The sequence below is a fragment of the Mustela nivalis genome, assembly GCF_964662115.1.
Source record: "Mustela nivalis genome assembly, chromosome: 6".
Taxonomy (NCBI): Eukaryota; Metazoa; Chordata; class Mammalia; order Carnivora; family Mustelidae; genus Mustela; species Mustela nivalis.
Genome location: NC_139025.1, coordinates 33,572,174 through 33,595,843, shown reverse-complemented (window position 1 = coordinate 33,595,843; position 23,670 = coordinate 33,572,174). Strand labels below are relative to the sequence as shown.

At 43.8% G+C, this 23,670-nt stretch overlaps 2 protein-coding genes across 4 annotated transcripts in view; both read right to left on the bottom strand.

Annotated features, from left to right (window-relative positions):
• The window catches only part of VTI1B (vesicle transport through interaction with t-SNAREs 1B), a 34,443-nt gene extending 31,497 nt beyond the window's left edge, over positions 1 to 2,946 (bottom strand). The window contains exon 1 of one of the 2 annotated variants that reach the window (XR_014312608.1): positions 2,451 to 2,897. Coding sequence is in view for 1 of the 2 variants with exons in the window: in XM_082734046.1 (XP_082590172.1) it covers positions 2,451 to 2,565 (115 nt within the window). In the remaining variant the exon portion in view is untranslated. Of the gene's footprint in view, positions 1 to 2,450 lie in introns of both variants that reach the window. The other variant, XM_082734046.1, reaches the window with a different exon arrangement.
• A 1,426-nt stretch (positions 2,947 to 4,372) lies between these two features.
• On the bottom strand, positions 4,373 to 21,914 carry RDH11 (retinol dehydrogenase 11). Of its 2 annotated transcripts, none has more exons than XM_082734039.1 (7): positions 21,391 to 21,681; positions 19,214 to 19,332; positions 18,525 to 18,680; positions 17,321 to 17,425; positions 16,572 to 16,781; positions 13,383 to 13,572; positions 4,373 to 6,703 (listed from the first exon to the last, which is right to left on the bottom strand). In XM_082734039.1, the coding sequence occupies exons 1-7, from the start codon at positions 21,468 to 21,470 to the stop codon at positions 6,601 to 6,603; spliced, it is 963 nt and encodes a 320-aa protein (XP_082590165.1). In that variant the 5' UTR covers positions 21,471 to 21,681; the 3' UTR covers positions 4,373 to 6,600. The 2 variants fall into 2 exon arrangements, with proteins under 2 accessions (XP_082590165.1, XP_082590166.1); XM_082734040.1 differs by lacking the exon at positions 21,391 to 21,681 and adding an exon at positions 21,826 to 21,914 and having other exon boundaries at positions 5,915 to 6,703.
• Between the last annotated feature and the right edge of the window lie 1,756 nt (positions 21,915 to 23,670).

Below are 23,670 nucleotides of genomic sequence, written 5' to 3'. Positions count from 1 at the left end.
ATACTCAGTTCTCCTTTCTGCAAAGCTTCCCTCTCCCAACACTCAAGTAAGCCTTTTCTTTATGGTCTCAAAACCATCTTAGGACCAATCACAAACTCTTTTGTAAATCTGGTCCCATTTAAGGCAAGAACTCTTGAAACTTTTTAGGGCCCAGGACAGTGACCAATACATAATAATTTTTAAGTATTTACTTAGAACCAGATCGAGTTCATTTATAGAACATGAGCAAACACAACAGCTGTATTATGTACATTATTCAGAACCTAATAATTCATGATGAAAATTAAAGCTCTGAAAAGCCTATGAAGTAATCTCAGAACTAGAAAAAAGGATTCAGAGATGAGGCACTGTGTGTTTGCTCAGCTAAGTTCAACTTATTCAACAAACATTTACTTAACAGTGTGAACAAAGTAGTGAGCAGAGATTGAAAGCTGTTGAAATTCTTTTTTTAACCTATGGATATGTGCACATTGTATTTATTTACCCATTAAACAACCAAGTCTATTTCCAGCAACTTCTATTAAGAGTATTGTGTTCTTGGGTAGACATTCATACCTTTTTTTTTTTTTTTAAGATTTTATTTATTTATTTGACAGACATGGATCACAAGTAGGCAGAGAGGCAGGCAGAGAGAGAGGAGGAAGCAGGCTCCCCGTGGGCTCAATCCCAGGACCCTGAGATCATGACCTGAGCTGAAGGCAGAGGCTTAACCCACTGAGCCACCCAGGCGCCCCACATTCATACCTTTTTAATTGTCCCTTTGTAGTAATGAGAAGGTTAGGTAGATGATGAGGTGAACATAACTCAGTTTTCTTTTTTTTTTTTTTAAGATTTTATTTATTTATTTGATAGAGAGAGATCACAAGTAGGCAGAGAGGCAGGCAGAGAGAGAGAGAGGAGGAAGCCGACTCCCCGCTGAGCAGAGAGCCCGACGCGGGACTCGATCCCATACCCTGAGATCATGACCTGAGCCGAAGGCAGCGGCTTAACCCACTGAGCCACCCAGGCGCCCCATAACTCAGTTTTCTGTTAAGGGTTAATAAACCCTTCCAGAAATGAACACTGCAAAATTTAATTCAGCACTGAGCTGAAAAAATGTCTATTTTTCAACCATGTAAATCAGATCCCATCACTCTCTTGCTCAATACCCTGTAAGTGCATCCATCACATTTAGAAAAAAGTGTGAATCTTTCACTTGGGTCTATAAGGCCACAGAAGATCTGGCCCTGCCTACCTCTATTTAGCCTCATCCGCAACCACTGTCTCCTTTGCTCATTTCACACTGGCCTCCTTGCTCCTTCTAGAACCCACCAAGTTTATTTCTGCTTAAGGACCTTTGCAATGCTATTCTGTCCTCCTCACACTCACTTCTCCCAAATTTTCACATACTCTCTTCATTCAAGTCCTTGCTCAAATGCCACCTTCTCAAAGCCTTTCACAGCCGCCCTATTTAATATTAGAGTCCTCCCTTCCATTCCTTTGACCTGCATTACTTTCCTCTTAATATTTATATATCATCATCAACCCACTAGAACAAGAATTTGTAAGTCTCCTCACTGCAATAATTTGCAATATTACCAGCATTTACCAGAGTGCCTGGAACACAGCAGTCTCTTTCAATAAATAACATTTATTGAGATAAATTGAAACATCTAACATTCTCTGGCATTCTCACTAGAGTCATTCAATTCACCTGACCTCAGGAAACTCGCAGAGCAAACACTCTCAATCCCTGAACCTTAAGTAAAAACAAAACCAAGTCTTATCAGCCTTGACATCAAGATCTATTTGTTCTGAGTGGCAATGAACCTGGTGGGTCTTCCTAGGGATTTAATTGGAAAACTAACTCCAGCAGGCAAAGTCTGCATCCAGCTGAATTTTGCAATCAAGGAATAGGAAACATTTTAAGCATAAAAGTACCTAAGAGGACCACCCTCAAACCCACAATACTGACTTTAAAGACCCCCCTACCTCAACCTGATACTTTACCAACCCCAAAGTTATTTTTCCTTTGGCTTCTTAGCCCTTTTGGTGCTATGGATCCTTTGCCAGTCGGGTGAGAACTACAGACTTCTCTTGAGAACGCTTTTAAATGCACAAAATAAAAGGTACAGGCAGTAGTGAAAGAAACCAGTCTCCTATGCTCTTCTTGCCAGGGTGAACATGAGACAAGAAAATTTTGAAGGCACAGCAGGATCAAGAGGAAGAATCCCTAGGAGACAACACTCCGAGGTTCACCACCCCCCCCCCCAGCACCCTCAAGTGGTAGAAGGGAAATACTGAGCGCCGAGACCTAGCCAACCCTAGGGGGCGTGTCTGAGAATATGCATCCGATGGGAAAAGAGACCCGGTTCAGGAGAAGGGTGTGTGTGGGCGGGGGGGGGGCACCTCTTATTCCCTAGACCCGCGCGGGGCCGAGGTCCCCACGGCTCGTCCCGCCCTCGCCTCACCTGTCCCGGCCATCCCCAGGAGCCGCTCCGGCACCCCTCGCAGGTCTTCATGGAGGCCGCGGAAGATCTCGTGAAGTTTCTCGAAATGCTCTGAGGAGGCGGCGGAGGTGGCCATGGCGCAGGCCGCGCTCCAGCACTGGCCACCGAGATTTGGGGCACTGGGCCCGCTCCTATCTGGGCGGTCAGCCGCCCAACCCCGCAGACATCACGGCGACCGCCTCCACCACTGCCGAGGACGAGACGCTTCCGGGGCCGGGGCGGGGTCCTCCCGAGCCGGAATGCCCACCCTCCCTACATTCCGTCACTGAGGGAGCGCCGGACGCGAAAGCCTGACGGAAAGTCGAGTTGGCTGCCCGCCCGGACAATTCCTGAGAGGGTGGCAGCGGGCCGGGCTAGAGGCAGTCCTGAAACCCCGGAAATACCCTGTCCTGGAATGGAGAGAGCGCCACAGCAGAAGGGACTATGAGGACCCGCGGGACGGGCAGCGCGCCGACCTGTCCCCACGGCTCCGCCTTCGGGTGCTGGTGGGGGAACGCTGCAGTGCATGCTGGGAGCTGTAGTTCAGCGCAAAAGACGGCCGGAGTCCGTGGTCACGCGTTGGTGGGGGCGGTGGTTCTGTCGGCGCCACAGCCGCAGTGGATTGTACTGACCAGACTATATAGTCTGGTATCGGTAAGCGACTGAAGTTATCTACACTGTCATCTCATTGTTTGGCCGCTCTGACTTCCTCAGTTCGCGTCCTGACTAAACGGTAGCTTTCAGCCCCGGAAAGCTAGCCGGGCTAGGTTCCAGCTTGCCCTCGAGCGGTAAAGCACTTTCACTGGGCAAGTCAACTGACCAGGGTCATGTGCTTTCAGAAATGGTCTCCAGGGTGATTCCCAAAATACACACTCAGCCTCTCGCGTCTGGGCTCGCCTAGTGCATTCCTTCACTCAGCAGGTCTTTGTCAATGTTACTCGTAGTCATCACACCAGGTATGGGCCTACGTTGTTGAATAAAAGAGCCCCTCCGCGCGCGGTTATTTTATAATGTGGTGAGCAAGGCGGACCCGGCTTCATCAGGTCTCTTTCCCATCATGTAGTGTGTTAACAATCACAAAGTCCTTTTCTGCATTTCATGGGTTTTCATGGTTCAGTGGCGGGAAATTCCTATTTTCAACTTATTTCGTGATTTTCTTTTCGAAACCCTTTCTGAAGTATTTGCTTGGCAGCCCAAGATATAAAACAGCCCAGACGTATTAAAAGATATATGACTGTTCAGGGGGAAATGATGTGATTTATAACTCCTGGACCTTTATTTTTCTTAGACTGATTCATTGACCACTGATTGAACGCATACATTGAGCTCCTAATGTTCACTGAGTATAGAGACAGCAAAAACTGAGATAGTTAGTGGAACTGTACTGTCCTAAGTCCCACAGCACTGTTAGAGAAGGGGCAGGTACAAAAAGGAGGGGTGGGGACGCCTGGGTGGCTCAGCGGGCTAAAGCCTCTGCCTTTGGCTCAAGTCATGATCCCAGGATCCTGGGATTGAGCCCCCCATCGGGCTATCTGCTCGGCAGGGAGCCTGCTTCCTCCTCTCTCTCTGCCTGCCTCTCTGTCTACTTGTGATCTCTGTCAAATAAATAAATAAAATCTTAAAAAAAAAAAAAAAGAGATGTGGAAAAACGGGATCTTTGAACAGTACCATAAAAGACAAGTAGACAAATGGGTGAATCAACAATTACATTATCACACAACATTAAGTTATAACATCTGAATTGAGGCTGTACTGTGGCTAGATTCTGGGGACAAATTATCCTTAAAAATGAGAAATGATTGTATAACTATAATAATGAAAAGTGTTCTTATAATTAAACTTTGTTTTTTTCTGTTGACTCTAAACTTTCATTTAATTCTTAGTTATTTTGATGAATAAAAGCATAGTAATCAAAAAATTTTTATTTGTCATTGACAGTTCAACATAAATTAAGTAAAATATTAGTTCAATGATGCTACTTAACTATTATTAAAATTTTCCAATTTTTCCATAAAATGACCATTTCTAAATTATATACCTTAAAAGTCAAAGCAAGTTCAACAAAAGAATATTCATTTACAAATATGAGAAGACTGTGGTCCTAGAACTCTTTACCCCCACCAAAGTGAATATGTAATTGTCAGTCCAAGACAATCACAAACTATTAGAATAACATACTCCAAACAAGTGATGGGAACATTACTGATTCTTCCATTTCCTATGGCAGCATTACCTTTGATAAAAGTTCTCCAAATTAGGGGTACCTGGGTGGCTCAGTGGGCTAAAGCCTCTGCCTTTGGTTCAGATCGTGATCTCAGGGTCCTGGGATGGAGCCCTGCATCGGGCTCTCTGCTCCACAGGGAGTCTGCTTCCTCCTCTCTCTCTCTGCCTGCCTCTGCCAACTTGTGATCTCTGTCTGTCAAATAAATAAATAAAATCTTTAAAAAGTTCTCCAAATTAAATGTAGGTTTTTGGCATACAGACATTTTAATCTTGTCAAAATAATGTAAGGAAGTGCCCTGAAGATTATTAAATTGGCTATAAATTATAGTATCAGTCCTTAGGACAATTTTGCCTAATAAAGAATTGGGGTTTTTTTGTTTAGGGTCTTTTTTTTTTTTTTAAAATAATCTCTATACCTCATTAGTGTTTTTTTTTTTTTTAAGATTTTATTTATTTATTTGACAGCGAAGTCACAAGTAGGCAGAGAGGCAGACAGAGGGGGTGGGGGAAGCAAGCTCCCCGCTGAGCAGAGAGCCTTGTGTGGGGCTCGATCCCAGGACCCTGAGATCATGACCTGAGCCCAAGGCAGAGGCTTAAGCCACTGAGCCACACAGGCACCCCTGTTTGGGGTCTTTTTCTACCACAATGGTTGTTTGGCACTTGTTAAAGACAGTATAGGATCAGTCTTGGTAATTCTTCCATAGTTACGTATTGCCATCTTTAGCTGTTTTTTTTTGTTTGTTTGTTCGTTTTATTCCTTAACTAGTCCCTTCACTGTTCACATTATCTTCCAGGATTCTTCTCTTTTTTGGACTTCTTCCCTGCTACCATGTGCTTTTTGGTGAGTAGTTATCCACATATACACAATGTGTTTCCCTTTGTAGCACCACCCATTTGTATTAAAGACTGAATGACACTGTTTACTCCATCTTTGAACACTTACCTGCCCCAGCGTCCGGTTTAATACTGATCCTTTGTAGCTATTTTGAATTTTGTAAAAATAATCCCAATTGCATGCTACATAAGAACACATACAAAGATATCCTCAGTGACAATCACCAAATAGCCTTTCTCTTCTTCTTCCGGTTTTCTAAGAGAAACTAAGGCACAAGAAGGCCTCCATGGGTCTGGGGTCCGTAAACTGAAGTCAGGTAGGTGGTCTACCTTCCAGTACTGCTCCTTTCTTTACCCACTTGCTGGCCTAAGAAACAGTAGGAAAATGATGGCTTGAACTTGATTTTTATTTCTGCCTTCCCCCAAATTTCTGCCTTCCTCCCAACCCCACAAACTTCTGTGGTCCAGACATGTAAAAGTGTCTTAACAGCAGTGGCTGTAGGTTGCCGGAGATAAAGCCCATGCCATAATCCAGATTCAGTTAAGAGTTTCCCGAAAGAATCCAGATGTTGGTTTATGATGGTTTTCTTAGCAGGTGAGGGATGAGCCCTGCTTTTGAGCCAACCCACTGTTGACTGTGGGAGTTGAACTGGGGCTGCAATACGGCCCTCCTGAAAAAAAAAAGCTGGCTGGTGGCTGGGAGGAACTATATTGTTAACAAAGTTGGTAGAAACTAATCAAAACTGCCACAAATTGACTCTGCCATAGCTAAGATTCTCCCAGGTAGTAGATTTCAAAAGGCAAATATGAGTTTGCAGGTCATATGAAAATCTTATCCTAGGATACCTCCTGTAAGTCTGGCAATAACAAGAGCAAAGTCTATCTGGATTAATGCAGGGTGTTTTGATCAATCTGGCAGTGTACATTGGGCTTTTATCAGATATCAAGCAGGCAAGCCTGGAAGGTTTGTTTTCTTTGTGCTGGAGGTTTTGACCGTCATGAAGGAGAATCATTTTGGCAGGGAGTACTGAGGAGTCTGCTGGAGGTTTCTCTTGAGTCCACCTGCCACCACTCGTCATTCCATAGGTATGCCCAGCAGGTCACAGCTGACGTCCCATAGCCGCCTTGCTATCGTCTCATTCCGAGCCTGGGCAGAGACCCACGCCACACTGCAGTCACTAGAAGGAAAAGAGAGAGGCTTAAAACACAGGGTTTATGAATGGAGTCTGTTCTCTGCCTGGAACAAGGAATGTGACAGAAAAACAACCTAGGGATCACATGTCCTCTATACACTTCATAAGGCCAGTCTTTGTCTTCTCTTCATTCTCTAATCCTTACCCCAAAGAAAATGGAATTACTGTTTAGATCTCCTCACTAGACTTCCTCTGACCAGAATGTCTGATACATAATGCATAGCATTTAGTCTTTATATTCCCCTTTATATGTATATATTTAATTAATATCAGTGCTCACCTGACACCTATGTATGTCCAGCTGTTCACACAGGACCTTGTACAGTGTCTTGTTGCTGAGATTACACTGGTTACAGATGCTTGGAGTGGTAATAACAAAACCACCCTCAAAACTTACTATTTCTGGGGGTGCCTGGGTGGCTCAGTGGGTTAAGCTTCTGCCTTCAGCTCATGATCTCAAGGTCCTGGCATCAAGCCCCAATTGGGCTCTCTGCTCAGCAAAAAAACACCTATTTCTGGCATACTGCAATTATAACTTAAAAAAAAAATTTTTTTTTTTAAGATTTTATTTATTTGACACAGAGAGAGAGAGAGAGAAAGAGAGATATCTCAAGTAGGCAGAAAGGCAAGCAGAGAGAAAGGGAAGCAGGCTCCCTGCTGAGCAGAGAGCCTTATGCAGGGCTCAATCCCAGGACCCTGAGATCATGACCCAAGCCAAAGGCAGAGGCTTAACCTCCTGAGCCACCCAGGGGTCCCAACTTTTTAAAAAATATTTTTAAAGATTTATTTTTGAGAGAAAAAGAGTGCATACCAGGAGAAAGGCAGAGGGAAAGGGAGAGAGAGAATCCCAAGCAAACTCCCCACTGAGCATGAAACCTGATGCAGGTTTCAAACTCATGACCCTGAGATCATGACCTGAGCCAAAACCAACAGCTAGACACTTAACCAACTGCACCACCCAGCCTCATAAAAAATGAAGGAAGGAAAAGATGATAGCATAAAAGAAATGTAATAATAGAGTACTATATGTTTCATATACCTTCTCTTCATTGCTGTAATCTCCATAATTCAAAATCCCCATTAAATGCAGGAGGCGTATTCAAACTGCACTGCCCAGAAAATTTTCTCAAAGAACATTTTACTCATTTTTCATTAGCTGCATCTAGTACACAGTGGGTATTCAATAAAGGGTTTTTTGAAAAGTGATTGAGTAAATGGACTGTAATCTTCTAAGTCAAGTCACGTAAGAAGCAATGTAAGAAGTTATATACTATTTCAAGAGAACTGCTTCCAGGACATCCTTAGCAAATTCTGAAGGTGAAAGGAAAGTTGGCAAGTCTGAAAAAAGTACATGAAGCAAATCCTTAACACTATGTCCATAAAGACACTGCTAATCAAAGAGTGGGTTATGGACTAGCAGGAGCATCATCAAGGAGTTTGTTCGAAATGCCAATTCTCAGGCCCCCCTCTCAACCTGCTGAATCAGAATCTGGAGGGCAGAGGCCCAGGAATTTGTCTTCAGCCACTTCCTCAGATGGTTCTAAAGCACATGAAAGTTTGAGAAACACCACTTAAAGATACGTTCACCATTACAAAACAAGCCTTGTAAGTATAGTACTTCTGCTTAAGGAAACTTACCAGCATGACCAGCACAACCTGCAACTGCTGAGCAGAAAGACCATCACAGAGAGCCAAAGACTCTGTAAGACTCTAGAAATGAGCTGGCCTTTGTAAGCCTCTGTAGCCTCTACTGCATGATTGATGCCTTATGTTCTTTGCATATGACACAGCAAATGACACAATGGACAGGAAGGTGCCTTGTGTCGTAGTTTATGACATGCTGTAAAATTTATTCAAATACCAGAGTAAAAGCTACTTACGTGTGGTTATGGCATCAGCACAGTCATGGTGCTGGTATTTTCAGTAGGGTTTTGAGAAGTATCAATCAGTATATATAAAAAGACCAATTTCAAAACTTACTACAAAGCCATAGTAATCAAGACACTGTGCATAAGGATAGACATATAAATGAATAGAACAGAACTGAAAGTGTAGAAGTACCCTTACATTTATGGTCAATTGATTTTTGATAAATTTGTTATAGATTGAATCATGTCCCCTTAAGCCCATATGTAGAATCCCTACACTGAAAGTGTAGAAGTACCCTTATATTTATGGTCAATTGATTTTTGGTAAATTTGTTATAGATTGAATCATGTCCCCTTAAGCCCATATGTAGAATCCCTAATCTATAACAAGTAAGGTTATAAAGGTAGGGCCCTAATTCCACAGGTCTAGTGTCCTTATCAGAAGAGGAGACACCAGGAGTGTGCACACACAGAGTGAAAGCCATCTGAGGACACAGCAAGAAGGCAGCCCTCTGTAAGCCAGGCATAGAGGCCTCACCAGAAACCAACCCTGCCAGCACCTTGATCTTGAACTCCCGTTCCCAGAACTGTGAGAAAATTAGTTTCTGATATTCTGTTACAGCAGTCTAAGGAATTTTTTTTTTTTTTTTGAGCCCAGTGTGGGGGTTGAACTCACAGCCAAGATCAAGATCAAGAGTTGGACACTCAACCAACTTGCCCCAGCCCAAGGAATTTTAATACAGCTACCAAGAAAATTCAATGGAAAGAATAATCTTTTCAACAAACAGTTCTGGGACAATTGGATATCTACATGCAAAAATGAAATGAAGTCAAGACAGATCCCTACTTCATTCCATATGTAAAAATTAATTCAAAATGAATGAATGTAATGCTTAAATTATTAAAGAGTTAGAAGAAAACATAGTAGTAAACCTTCGTGACCTTCAGTTAGGCGGTTGGGCAATGGTTTCTTAGACGTGGCACCAAAAGCACAAGTGACCAAAGAAAAAATCAGTAAGTTAGACTTCATCAAAACTTCTCTGCTTCAAAAGATACCATAAAGAAAGTAAAAAGACAAACCAAAGAATGGGAGAAAATATTTATAAATCACAAATCTTATAAGGGACTTGCATCCAGACTATATAAAGAACTGTATATATATATATATTTATAACTATGTAAAGAACTGTTACAATTAAATAATAAAAAGATAGTGATCCATTTTAAAAATGGGCAAAGGATTTGAATAAATGTTTCTCCAACAAAGATAAACAAATGGACAGTAAACGCATGAAAAGATGCTTAATATCATTAGCAGGAAAATGCAAATGAAAACCATAATGAGAAAAACTAGAAACACTTGAGTAGAAAAATTATTCCATGCTTACCAGGAGGGCTTAAAATCAAAAGGACAGATAATAAGTGTAAGGAAGGGTGTGTAGAGATTAGGACCCTCATCCCCTGCTGGTGGCAACACGAAATGGTGCAGCCACTTGGGAAAACAATCTGACAGTTCCTCAACAGTTAAACAGAGTTGACATATGACCCATATTTCAGTGGGATTCCATTTCTAGGTATATAAACCAAGAGAAATCACCATACAAAAATCTGTACATGAATATCACAGCATCATTATTCAACTAACCAAAAAGTGATAACCCAAATGTTCCCAATTGATAAACGGATAATTAAAATGTGGTATATCCAAAAATGAAATATTATTTAGCAACTAAAGGAATGATGTACTGGTACATGCTTTGGGGTGGATGACCTTGGACACATTCTGCTAATTTAGCAAGAAGCCAGTCACAAAAGGCCACTACTATAACTGCATTGATAGGAAATGTCCAGTACAGGCAGATCCATAGAGAGAAAAAATAGAATTGTTGTCTCAGTCAGGAAAAATAACCAGTGCAAAGTTTCTAATGCTTCAGTCAAGACAGACTTATGTTCATTTTTTGACTGTGGTCAACACAGTTGCAACACAGTTTAAGCCTCCAATGCTTAAAATTAGGAATCCATGGCACTGGAAAGGCTCTTCAAAAGTCAATTAAATAATTACTATGTCATGGATTTGAGGCTCACTTGCTTTAAGCTATTCAGTCAAAACATCAAAATCTCCACGGAAGAAGAAAACAGTCACCCATAGAAAATCATTCTAGTATATAAAACTATGTAAATTTATCTCTCTGGATTTTAGCTGTACATTTCCAGCTATCTGCACTATACACTTCTACTCACATGGAGTCTTATGGAACATGGACAGAGCCAGGTTTACTACGTAGTGGGTAACCGATCCTTTCCACATTCTTTTTTTTTTTTTTTTTCCTTTTTTTAAGGAGGGAAAAGGGCAAAGGGAGGGGAAGAGGGGCAGAGGGAGGAGGAGAGCCTCCTCCATGCCCAGCATGGAGTCTGATGTAAGGTTTGATCTCACAACCCTGAGATTAAGATCTGAGCTGAGATCATGACTCAGACCCTTAACCCTTTAACCGACTGAGCTACCCAGGCGCCCCACCCCCCTTCCACATTCTTTTCACAACAGCAACCTGATCCTTTTCTTTTCTTTTCTTTTCTTTTTTTAACCTGATCCTTTTCTGAGGAATGACCTCTTTCCCACAGTATGAAGACCCCATTAATCGAGTGCCTGTCTCTGTCTAACCAAGGGAGTAAGGATGAGAGGATGGAAGATGTAGAGCTTCCTTGCTAGAGGGGAATAGTGAGCAACAAAACAAAGACTGAGGATAACTGGCTTATACTCATTCCAGCAGCAGTGCCCCAGCTAGCTGACTGGCCACTCTGTCTGTTCTAAGCCTGGCTCTTCAGTCTTCTCTTTCGTTCTTAGGAGAACGCCCATATTTTAATAAATTCCCTTCTTGCTTAAGTTAGCATGTGTCTGTTTCCACTGCTCTGGAATCAAAGAACTCTAAGCTCTACCCATGATTTTTCCAAGTCTGCTGTCTCAGTTGATGTCATCATCAGTCTCCAAGTAAGTCAGGCTTGATCCCAGGTCACTAACTCTTCCCAGACCCCTTACTCATTTCGTCATCAAGCCATAAATATTCCACCTTTTCAGGGCCTCTCCCACTTAACCCTTCTTCGTGTTCCAACTATCATTACCCTAAATCCGGAATTCATTCTCTTTCACTTGGGTTATTTATTCATTCATCAAGCAAAGTAACCAGGGATGTTTCTCTGTGCAGATTATTTCTCTCTCTACTGGAACAACTTCTGTGCCTCCTTTCCAAGCCTGGCATTATGGGCCTTTCATGATCTCGCTACATTTCGTTCCAATTTTAATTTATTTACAGCACTTTCTCTAAAATTTCAAGTTATTTCCATAAAATCTTGAAGGGGGAGGTAAGAACATGCTAAAATTTCAATTTTCAAATAGATTTTATTTATTTATTTGACAGAGAGAGAAAGCACAGGCAGGGGAGCAGCAGGCAGAGAGAGAGAGAGAAGCAGGCTCCCCACTGAGCAGGAAGCCTGATATGGGGCTCAAACCCAGGACCCTGCGATCATGACCTGAGCCAAAGGCAGAGGCTTAGCTGACTGAGCCATCCAGGTGTGCCCCTAAAATTTCAATCTAATATGATGCTTGAGACCTGCTTAAAAATAATATGAGAGGGAAAAGATATGGGAAGGGCTGGTGCATGGGGAAGGGGGAGTACTGGCCATGGCTTAATGGTTGTTGAGACTATATTATGGGTATATGGGGGTTCAACTGTTTTATCTACTACTATACATATTCAAAGTTCTCTATAATAAAAAGTTTTAAAAGTCTTCACTTGGGGCGCCTGGGTGGCTCAGTGGGTTAAGCCGCTGCCTTCGGCTCGGGTCATGATCTCAGGGTCCTGGGATCGAGTCCCGCATCGGGCTCTCTGCTCCACAGGGAGCCTGCTTCCTCCTCTCTCTCTCTGCCTGCCTCGCTGCCTACTTGTGATCTCTCTCTGTCAAATAAAAAAATAAAATCTTTAAAAAAAAAAAAAAAAAAAAAGTCTTCACTTAATCATGAAGGGAGTCCATTGATACTATTTTAGTCCTGAAGATAATAGAGAAATACAGATTCAAATTCTTCTTCTTTTTTTTTTTTTTAAGATTTTATTTATTTGGGCGCCTGGGTGGCTCAGTGGGTTAAGCCGCTGCCTTCGGCTCAGGTCATGATCTCAGGGTCCTGGGATCGAGTCCCGCATCAGGCTCTCTGCTCAGCAGGGAGTCTGCTTCCTCCTCTCTCTCTCTGCCTGCCTCTCTGCCTACTTGTGATTTCTCTCTGTCAAATAAATAAATAAAATCTTAAAAAAAAAAAGATTTTATTTATTTGACAGAGACACAGCGAGAGAGAGGGAACACAAACAGGGGAAGTGGGAGAGGGAGAAGCAGGCTTCCCGCTGAGCAGGGAGCCTGATGCAATGCTTGATCCCAGGACCCTGGGATCATGACCTGAGCTGAAGGTAGACAGTTAACGACTGAGCCACCCAGGCACCCCTCAAATTCTTTCTAAGGTACAGGGGGGAAAAAATTGAACACGGAGTTCAAAAGGGAACAAAGAAAACTTGACGGATATAACAAAAGGTAGGAAGAACAGAAACAACCAGAAAACATCATAAAAGACAGAGAAAACCAAACCCAGCAGTACCATGAAAAATGCAAATGAGTCAACCCCCTTACTACAGGGTAAAAACATAAAAAGACATAAGCTATGCCGCACAATGTAGGAAGTACAGTATACCAGACAAATCCAGATTATTTCCCTTGAGCCATAAAAACCCCATCTTCAAAAACAGACACATTCATACCTGAAATGATGCCCATTTAGAATCTCAAGTCCTTCCGTGAGAGCACAATACAGGCTGGTCTGTGCTCCCTGCTGAGGGGTCTTGATGAAGAAGGAGAAAAGCCACCACATCCATTTCATGAAGGACGAGTGCCGAATCAGTTCAGACTTGACTGTGCCCGGGTGGACAGAATATGCCGTAACGCCAGAGCCTAATGGGGGTGCCCCATAGAGAGAGGAAGGCAGGACTTGATATTGCTGGACAGCCGAGGACAGCAGGGGCCGTGAATAAACATTTAACCCCAGGAAGACTCCCTTCCCACAATGGTATTATAAGCACTCCTCACAGTTACTTACACCTCCATATTTCACAGGTTAGGATTAAAGCTCAAAGAGGTTATTAACTGTTAGGAAACAGCAGAGGGGTGCCTGGGTGGCTCAGTTGGCTAAGCAACTGCCGTCGGCTCAGCTCATGATCCCAGGATCCTGGGATCGAGCCCCGCATTGGGCTCCCTGCTTGGTGGGAAGCCTGCCTCTCCCTCTCCCTCTGCTGCTCCCCCTGCTTGTGCTCTATCTCTGACAGATAAATAAAATCTTAAATAATAATAATAATAATAATAATAATAATAATAAAGGAAACACTAGAGCCAGGAGTCAAACCTCTCTCCCACACTTTGACTCTAGGGATCACTCTTTCTTCAAAGCTGCCTTTTTATTGGCTGCTGGGATCCCACACTTCTGTTTTTCCAAACCTTTCTTGTTGCTTCCTCTCAGTTTCCTGGACCAGTTCCTCATCTTCTACCCAAACTGCAAATGCTGGAGCTCCCATATCTTGCTAAATTCCTCTCTAGAACTATATGGCATGCATTTTTATGCACATTGTACTCCTTTGAACTCTTGGCTGACTTTGAGTGGCTAAGGGCACGGGCTCTGTGGTCAGACTGTCCAGTTTTGAATCCCAGCTGTACCCTGGGCAAGCTCCCTATGTTGTGATTCACTTTCCTCTTGAAATGGGGATAATCCTAATACCTGCACGTCACATGGTGGTTTGGAGGATTAAATGGATTCATATCTATAAGAGACTCAATAGTCTCTGGTACATGGTAAGTGCTAAATGACACTTAGGCATGTGCTGGTGAGGTCCCCAGTTCCTTACTAGAACCTTGGGGCCAGAGAGGTTTCCAAATTTCTATTGATTTTAGAAAAATAATATGACACAGATACATATATTTCTTATTACCTAATCTCCCTGGTACAAGGGAGGTTTTGCTGCTAAATGAGCTTTGGAGTCAATCTTCCGAAAAAATTCTCAGGTCTTTGTGGATTTCATGATTGCAGATAAAGGACTATGGACATAAATTATTTCCAACTTGACATCTACTCTATTTTTTTTTAAGATTTTATTTATGTATTTGTCAGAGAGAGAGAACGCACAAGCAGCAGGCGGAGGGAGAAGCAGGCTGCCCACTGAGCAGGGAGCCCAATGCAGGGCTCAATCCCAGGACCCTGGAATCATAACCTGAGCTGAAGGCAGATGCTTAACCAACTGAGCCACCCAGATGTCCCTTGATACCTTCTCTAGATGACCCATAGTAATGCTGACACAGAGGCCCCAAACTAATTTCATATTTTAAAGGCCAAACCTGGATCTTGCAGTGTTCCATAACTCCCAATCAGGCAGGCACACAGACCAGTTCTTGACCATTCCCCACCTTACCACACATATCCGTCAACAAGCCCTGGGGGTTTCCCATCATAACTATCTCTTAGGAGTGTACACTACCCTCCATCTCCACCACTTTAGTCCAGGACAACCTCACTTCTCACCTAGACTACAGAAATCACCTGCTGCACACACTCTGGTCCCCATTTTTTTTTTTTTTTTTTTTTTAAAGATTTACTTATTTATTTGACAGAGAGAGATTACAAGTAGGCAGAGAGGCAGGCAGAGAGAGAGAGGAGGAAGCAGGCTCCCTGCTGAGCAGAGAGCCCGATGTGGGACTCGATCCCAGGACCCTGAGATCATGACCTGAGCCGAAGGCAGCGGCTTAACCCACTGAGCCACCCAGGCGCCCTCTGGTCCCCATTTTAAAAAGGCTTTCATTCTGAAGGTTCTCTCCTGCTCTTCCACTAAGAGGTGGAAGGTTCAGAGGTTCTCTCCTGCTCTTCCTAAGCGACTCTAGGAGTCCACCCTGGATTACCCTTCTTTATCGAAAATTCAGAGTAGACAGTGTTAAGGACCTTTGTATATTTGTGACTGAAGACTCCCCTCTTCAAGCATACATTTCTCTATTATTTAACCTTGTGTCTAAGGAAGACACTCCCCCACCACCACCACCCCCAGAGTCCCAGGACCTTTTTTATCCTACTGGTTATATCTAGTACCAGCTCAGGTCCCTCCCTCTGCCATTTCCCCCCTCCCCTAGATTTTATTTATTTACTTACTTACTTATTTATTTATTTATTTTTAAAGATTTTATTTATTCATTTGAGAGAGAAACAGTGAGAGAGAGAGTATGAGCGAGAAGGTCAGAGGGAGAAGCAGACTCCCCATGGAGCTGGGAGCCCGATGCGGGACTCGATCCCGGGACTCCGGATCATGACCTGAGCCGAAGGCAGTCGTCCAACCAACTGAGCCACCCAGGAGTCCCTATTTATTTATTTTAGAGAGCAAAAGAGCACATGTGCAGGAGGGGCAGAGAGGGGGGATAGAGAGAATCTCAGGCAGACTCTGCACTGAGCCCAGAGCCAGACCCAGGGCTTGACCTCACAACCTGAGACCATGACCTAAATCAAAACCAAGAGCCACACGCTTAACCCACTGAGCCACTCAGAAGCCCCCAGGTCCTTCCCTTCTATCTAGTCTCATTATGAGTAAAACACCTTGCTTGATTGTGAGGCCTGACTTAATGAGGACAATAACCTATAAAGTAGTCCTATTTTACTTATGAGGAAATAAGTCTGGAAAAGTTAAGAAACTTGTTGCAGGTCGCACAGCCAGTAAGTACTAAAAGTCAAGCCTTACAACTCAAAGTCAGAATGTCTCCATCTCCTGCCAGCCACCTCCAATATTCAGCTGTGGGCTATTTACTAAAATAATACCCAGTTATAGTCATGGCAGCAGGTTTGTCCAGGGAATGGGCTCCAGAAAACGGTATTTTTGCTACTTTCCATTGACTGGTATCTCTATAATTACTTCTTCTAAGCCTACCTTTGAGCCTCCGAGCCAGTTCCTGGGTGAAGAGAATGTTAGCTAACTTGCTATGACAGTAGGCCAGACCCGCATGGTAGAATTTCTCGCCCTGAAGGTTATGGAAGTGGATCCTTCCCAGGTGATGTGCTAGGGAAGACACATTCACTATCCTTGATGGGGCTGATTCCTTCAGCTTCTCTAGCAGCAGATGGGTCAGGAGGAAGTGACCTATGGGAAAAACTAGAATTAACAGAGTTCAGGGCCAATGCCAGGGTGAAGGGAGTCATAGTGAGCCCTGGAAAGAACACAGGAACAAGGCTTTTTGCCTTATTAATTCATTATAAACTGCAGAACAAGCTCAGGGAGGGTTTGGGGAAATAGGACAGCCATCTCTCCACGAGGGGGGGCTGGATTATGTGAATATGAACTCTTGTCTCCTTCCAACTTGGATTAATAATACTCTTTAAGAGCAAGCAGCCTCTGCCTGATGCTGGTCATAAGGTTCCCCACAAAGAAAGCAACACAGCCCCCAGTCCAATGAAGCTGTCAAAAAGGCCCCAAGGTAAGTTGAATCTGGATCGCAAATTAAAAAGTGGGTGGCACCTCGAGGAGGCCTAAGTTTATCTCTGAGCTATCACAGAAGGACCAGAGTATTCACTATCCACTTATGGTCTCTTAGGGCCCAGAGGCAGCTCAGTCTGACCCCTAGGTTTTCCAAGAAGAACTTTAAGCTGCTTCTAGTTTGATGATGAGACCAGATTTCTTACCCAAGTGGTTGACTCCCATGTGCATCTCAAAGCCATCTGCTGTCTTAGAGTAGGGACACATCATCACTCCTGCGTTGTTGATCAAAATGTGTAGATGTTTCTCCTCTGCAGGGGAAGAGGAGATGTGATGGGGAAGCAGCCAGCCACAGCAGTTACATCTGAGAAATCTGCCTTACATCCGGGATTTGAAAATGGGGATGCATAACTTACTTTAATCTTCCTCCATTTCTCCTTCACATGTGGTTTGTATCATTTTTCATTGTTTAAGACTTTCATTGTTTACCTACTACAGAGCAAAATTCCATCTTACACAACCAAGTTGCCTTTCCGATCTTTCCATTTAAGGAGCTACTCACTCACTGCTTTGGGGGAAAATGTTCTGTTCACCTCTCCTAGTAGAAGGACTTCCCAAGCTAAATCAGAAGAGTCAAAGCAAGAACCAACAGGCTGTTCTGTACACACCCCGTGCCACTGGAGAACTCCAAAAGGTGTCAAAAGAAATACTGGCTTCAACTCTTTGTTGCATCTGGCAACTCTTTTCGTGGTTTATTTTCTCACGTAATTTGTAATTTCTAACTATGAGCTCATATCTATAGACATTTTTTACCTTGGGAGGCCAAGATCCATGTGTTGTGAGGGGTTATGCTTACAGAGTACTCTTGGGTCTGATTTTGATGTGTTACTACAGGGTTTTTATGTTAGCTCCTCAGCTCAAGATTCTTACACTGATGATGTAATAAATTCTCCCCCACAGATGATGCCAACTTGAGGTTCTAATATCTTGCAGTTGACTCTCTAACCACCATGTCCTAAAGAGAAGATAAACTTCTTTGCCATGTCTTGGATCTGATGGCCTACTTTTTTTTTTAAGCCCCCATACCATGGACCTGATGAGTTTTTGTGAGCCTCAACCTTATGGAAGCCCAAGATACAGCTCCCCACTCTCAGGGCCTGAGGCCTCATCTCCTTTCCTTGTGAGGTTTTTGGCTTTAGTTCTTATGCACTGCTATGACTCTTTAAACTCCTTTTTTGTTGCTGCTTCTTGAGGATTCCCTCTTGTTATTAAGGAGTTCAGCTATGAATGAAATTTTTTATTATAATTTATCTAGTATTTCTATGTATTAAAGAGAAGGCTCTTTTCCTTTAACCAAGACTGCCATGTTGATTGCAAGATCAACAACATAATCTCCAGTTCTGTACTTACCTGCTAAGAAGTCTTTAGCAAAGGCTCGAATAGATTTCGTATCAGCCAAGTCCAGTTTCCGCACGAATACCTGTTGATTCCCCGTTATGAGCTGGATCTCTCTGGCTACTGATTCCCCCTTTTGCACATCCCGGCATGCTAAATACACACGGGCACCTGTCAACAAATACATAAAAGAGACACACTGTTAGCTCTGCTTTTGAGTGGACACTATAGACCTACAGACTTATAAATGTCATTTTCTACTTAAAAAAAAAAGTTTTATTAATTTATTTGACAGAGATCACAAGTAGGCAGAGAGGCAGGCAGAGAAAGAGAGGGGGAAGCGGGCTCTCTGCGATGCAGGGCTCGATCCCAGGACACTGAGATCATGACCTGAGCCGAAGGCAGAGGCTTAACCCACTGAGCCACCCAGGTGCCCCTACATTTTTTTTTTTAATGGGAATTTTATGCCTACTTCATGACAGGGGTATTTGATGAACAACAACAACAACGAAAGAAAAATAAACCAAAATACGAAGTGTCCATTATACAGAGAGCATTATACTAGGTTCAGAGCAGTGAATCTGTGGGACACTTGTAAAGTTCTTGAATTCCAAGACTGGGAGGGAATAATAAGCATCCCCGGCATCCCCTTGTGAGGGATAAAATGGCAGGAGTAGGAGGGAATTAGAAGCAGATGAGCTTGCCTCTTTGAGCCAGTTCTTTGGCTGTCTCCTTTCCAATGCCCGTGTTGGCTCCAGTGACCACAGCTACCTTCCCAGGAAGCTGGACAGTTGATGTACACATCCCACTACACAGCATTTTCCTGTAGAGAAGGAGAGCTCATCAGTTCTTCGTTCCTGTCTTAGCCAGAGGTTCCTGTAACTACCATGTCTTCCAATCCCAAGACTAGAGTTTGCTTTGGTTCTTTCTAGTGCTGTCATTTTATAGATTTAAGGAAGACTGAAGAAAAATTTTCTGCTCTTGCTCAAGGGCTTTTGCTCAAACATTTTCTGCTTCTCTCTTGGGAACAAAAACGATTCTATTTTAAGGACAACCCTTAGAGCTGCCCCCTGCAGTACAAGAACTGGGTAAGTATTTGATTATCCAGGCACCTGGCTTCAGTTTGAGCCCTTTGACAGGCTTAGGGAATCATAAGACTCAGCCTAGAAGAAGCAAGAACTGGTCCACTTACGACAATCTGTCCATAACTGGCACTTTTTGGCCTTGATATGCAGCTAATCCAATACAAAAAGTTAAAATTACGGAAGTTTGTTTGCTGCAGTAAAGCAAACAGAAACACGCACATACACACAATTAAAAATAAGACAAAGAAAAGACATAAATCAGTACCAACGGGAGCTGGGATTTGAGTCCTGGTTTAATTAGTGTCCTTGTTCCTAAGCACGCCACTCCCCTTCTTTTCCAAAGAAATGGATGCACAAACAGGGATTAGCATATCTCAGATTGTTCTTTTTTTCTTCTCTGCAAATTTCAAGACTCAAGTTAAAAGAATCTGTTGACCAGGAGATGCACTTTTAAAGAGCACTTCAGCCTTCTTCATTGAACTGGGAGTCGCAAGGCACACACTCCTAGCCACTAAAACTACCTGCTTAGGGCACACAAGTCCGTAAGGAAGCAAACTGGTGCTCATCAAAAGATATCTTCCTCCTTAGAGAACAAGCCTCCCTGCTCAGTTTTTCACATCCTTTCAGGGTTCGCTCCAGGAGCGATAACATATCAGGATCTCTACTGAGTTCTTTCTTCTCTTTACCAACAGGATGAAAGAAACAATCAACTATGAAAAATCCAGCTCTAGGCTAGCTCCCCTGACCTAGCCAAGTGGCTGAGGAGTATAAAGGTTGCAGTAAAATCTTCCTGAGAAAAATCTCGCAGCGGTGTGAGCATTATTTTCAGTTCAGGCTTAACTTTTCACTGAGATTCTATTTGGGTAAAAGGATCTTGTGGTGCAAAGAAATACAAAGCGTTCTCATCTGAGTGGGAGCACTAGGCGTTCAGAAGGGAGGAAAAATAAAAGTAAAAGAGGAGCGCGAGGGTGGATGGTGACCACGCCCCCGCCCCCCGCCCCCGAGGACGGTCTCTTCAGTCTCCGGTTCACCGTCACTACTGGTGATTTACTCAGAACCAATCAGCAGGCGCCCATAGTGCAGCTCTTCTCCGATTCTCTGCCGCACTTAGCCAGCCATTGGCTGATTTGTCACCAGGTCCGGGACCACGACCCTCATTCCTCTCGGCCTCACCCCCAAACCCTGGGCATGATTCAGGTCCCCCAGATACTCCTGCTCTGAAGGCACAATGCGGCTCATGATGAAACCCTTCCGTTTCTTTCCTCTACAACATCCGCCCAGAAAAAAAGGCGAATCTATCTGCAACAAGAGAGCAAGCAACGGGCCGGCAAACCGCACGATTCCCACCGACAGAGTTTCAGAGAGCAAAAGGTCGAATCGCTCCACCGTACTTCAAGGCTGGAAGCAAGACGATAGATAGGGCTGGTTCAAGGCGTGGGAGCTAAGGGGAAAATGAGTCTTAAGGTCCACACCCCACTTTAGGGTCTGAAATCTCCCAATGCTGATAACTTAAGGGTCTGAGGGTAGCCTTGCACTCAGGGTTCTCTCGAGCAGAAAGCAAGGGTTTCTGAGACGAAAATAATGATCGGGAGAAAGAGAGTCAGGTGAGCCGGACTGCAGCCCCTTCCCACCGCCTGGGGTCTCCTGATCTCGTTCCCCTGTATCCAGGACAGCTGAACCTCCTCCAACCAATCGAACATCCGGCCTCGACCTACTTGGAAAGCCCCCAGGGATTTTCCTTTTCCTTAGCGTCCTCCTGAATTCTTCTCAAGAGAAGGCAATACATTTGCACAGACCTGATTTGGGGTGCAGCGATGTACAGGAAAAGGGGTAGAAGGAGGAGCAGGAGCAGGAGCAGCAGGACCCCGATCATCATGCCGGACCGCTGCGGTGTGTCTAGGTAGGAGCGGAGCGAGATGCCCCAGCAGCGCTCGAGGACCGTGCGGCTCCTCCCAGACACGCCCTAATCTTAGTACTGCAGCCCAGCGAGCAAAGCCGTCTGGGAAATGTAGTCCGCAGCTTGTGCTGGAGGGCGCAGCTTCCAGCCGCTGGAGCGAAGCGGACACGCAACAAATCCCCAACTATTTGGGTTCTAGGCCTTCTAGGATCGTCCAGCTTTCCCACAGCCCTCTGGCCACCACGGTTGTCATGAAACCTCCCTAGTCCTCTAGCTCTTGGTGCCCAATTCCAGATCCTGGTTAAGTTTTCCCTTATCATAGTGCAACAGTTACCGCATTGTTCCTCCTGGAGATCAAAGATTGGCGTCTGGGGAGTGTTATGAGGCTGATTACGCAGGAGAGGAGCCGTTGGAGTCTGACAGTTGGGAAGGAAGTAGGGAGGTGGGAATCCTTCCTCCTTAGAGATTCCTTCATTCCAGGGGAGTGTAAGCAACCCAACCCTGAAGAAATATCCAGGAGAATCGCTTTATTGTGTCTGTTTTGTATTATAATGCTTTCATCATTTTCCTGTTGTTTGAGTGTTAATTGATAATAGACCATGGTTCTCCTGGTGACTTGGATTAGATATGTTAATTCCCAGGGTGGCCATGAATTTCCCAGATTAGTACAGTTGGTTTTGCTTACTCGTGAGAGTCTGTAATCCTGTCTTGAATTAAGGCCATGGAAATTCTTTGAGAACAAAAAGTTTCACTGTTCAATTATTCCTTCCCGCTTTGCCAGCTGAGGCTTATATCTAGCTTCCAAGAGGTAGAGGTAGAGGATGTTTTAACAAGTCAATAACTGGATAATTCATTTCCATTTGATGGAAAAACATGTTCCAAGTTCAATTTAAATGAATATATCTTACAGAAATTGAAGAGGTTTCCTTCACACAGTACAAATTTTTACTGATTTAACGTTAGATTGTCTAATAATCATCAGATTTTGTCAAATGCTCATTGTGGTACCTAATATATGCATAGGCTTTTACACCTTTTACACCTTTATTAAAAGCCTTTCATGTGTTTTGTACCTTATTCGTTCACTTATTCATTTGACAAATGTGCTCTTCCTACAGTGTACGAGGCACTGAACTTAGGATCAGCAGGGAGCCAGCAAAAATGACCACTGCCCTCTCAAAGCTTGTGGCATGTCAGGGAGGAACTTTATGTGATCACCCTGAATAAACCGTGATGAGGGTTATGAGGGAAAATAAAGGTTTGGGAGGTCTTAGCCTGAAGCTCCTCCTGGTCTGGAGGTCAGGAAAAGCTTCTTTGAAGAAATGCATTTGATCTGAGGCCTGAGGGAAGGTCAGGAGTTAGTGCACAACATACAGATGAGAGTTCTCTGAGCAGAGGGAAGAGTCCACTGGAGAGCTCAGAGTCAGAGAAAGCAGGAGCACTAGGACAGTGGAAAACATTGGTCTAGGGGCACCTAGGTGGCTCAGTGGGTTAAAGTCTCTGCCTTCAGCTCGGGTCATGATCCCAGGGTCCTAGGATTGAGCCTGCTTCCCCCTCTCTCTCTGCCTCCCTCTCTGCCTACTTGTGATCTCGATCTGTCAAATAAGTAAATAAAATCTTAAAAAAAAGAAAACATTGGTCTAGCTGTGGCACAGAGGTAAAAGGGAGTGCTAGAAAGAAATGACAATAGCCAATGTCTAAATGGTGCTTATTATATTATGTGCCAGACCCTGTCCAAGTGCTATTAACTACCTTAATTCCCATAATAGTTAACAATTTTTTTTCTATTTTATAGACAAGGATACTGAGCCAACAGCGAGGTTAAATAAATTATCCCAGTCCGTGGTGGCAGAACTGGGATTCAAACTTAAGAAGGATATATCCAGGCTCTGTGCCCTGGATAAAGGCCATATTGCCCAAAGAGGAGGCTGGACACCTCCCTGTATGTCTGTGCTTTTGCACATCCACACAAAATTTGCATGCAATTTTATTCAGAGAATCTAGATTAAAAACCATCGGTTAAACCCACTAACGAAAGATGAGTAAGCAAACGACCGACCGGCTTAGAGAAGCTATGACAAAAGCAGAGGGGAGGGTGTTGGGGAGCACTAACATTGTGGAGTAGGTAGAGGAAGGTGAGCCTGAAAATGGACAGCGACAAAGGGACAGAGAGGTTGGT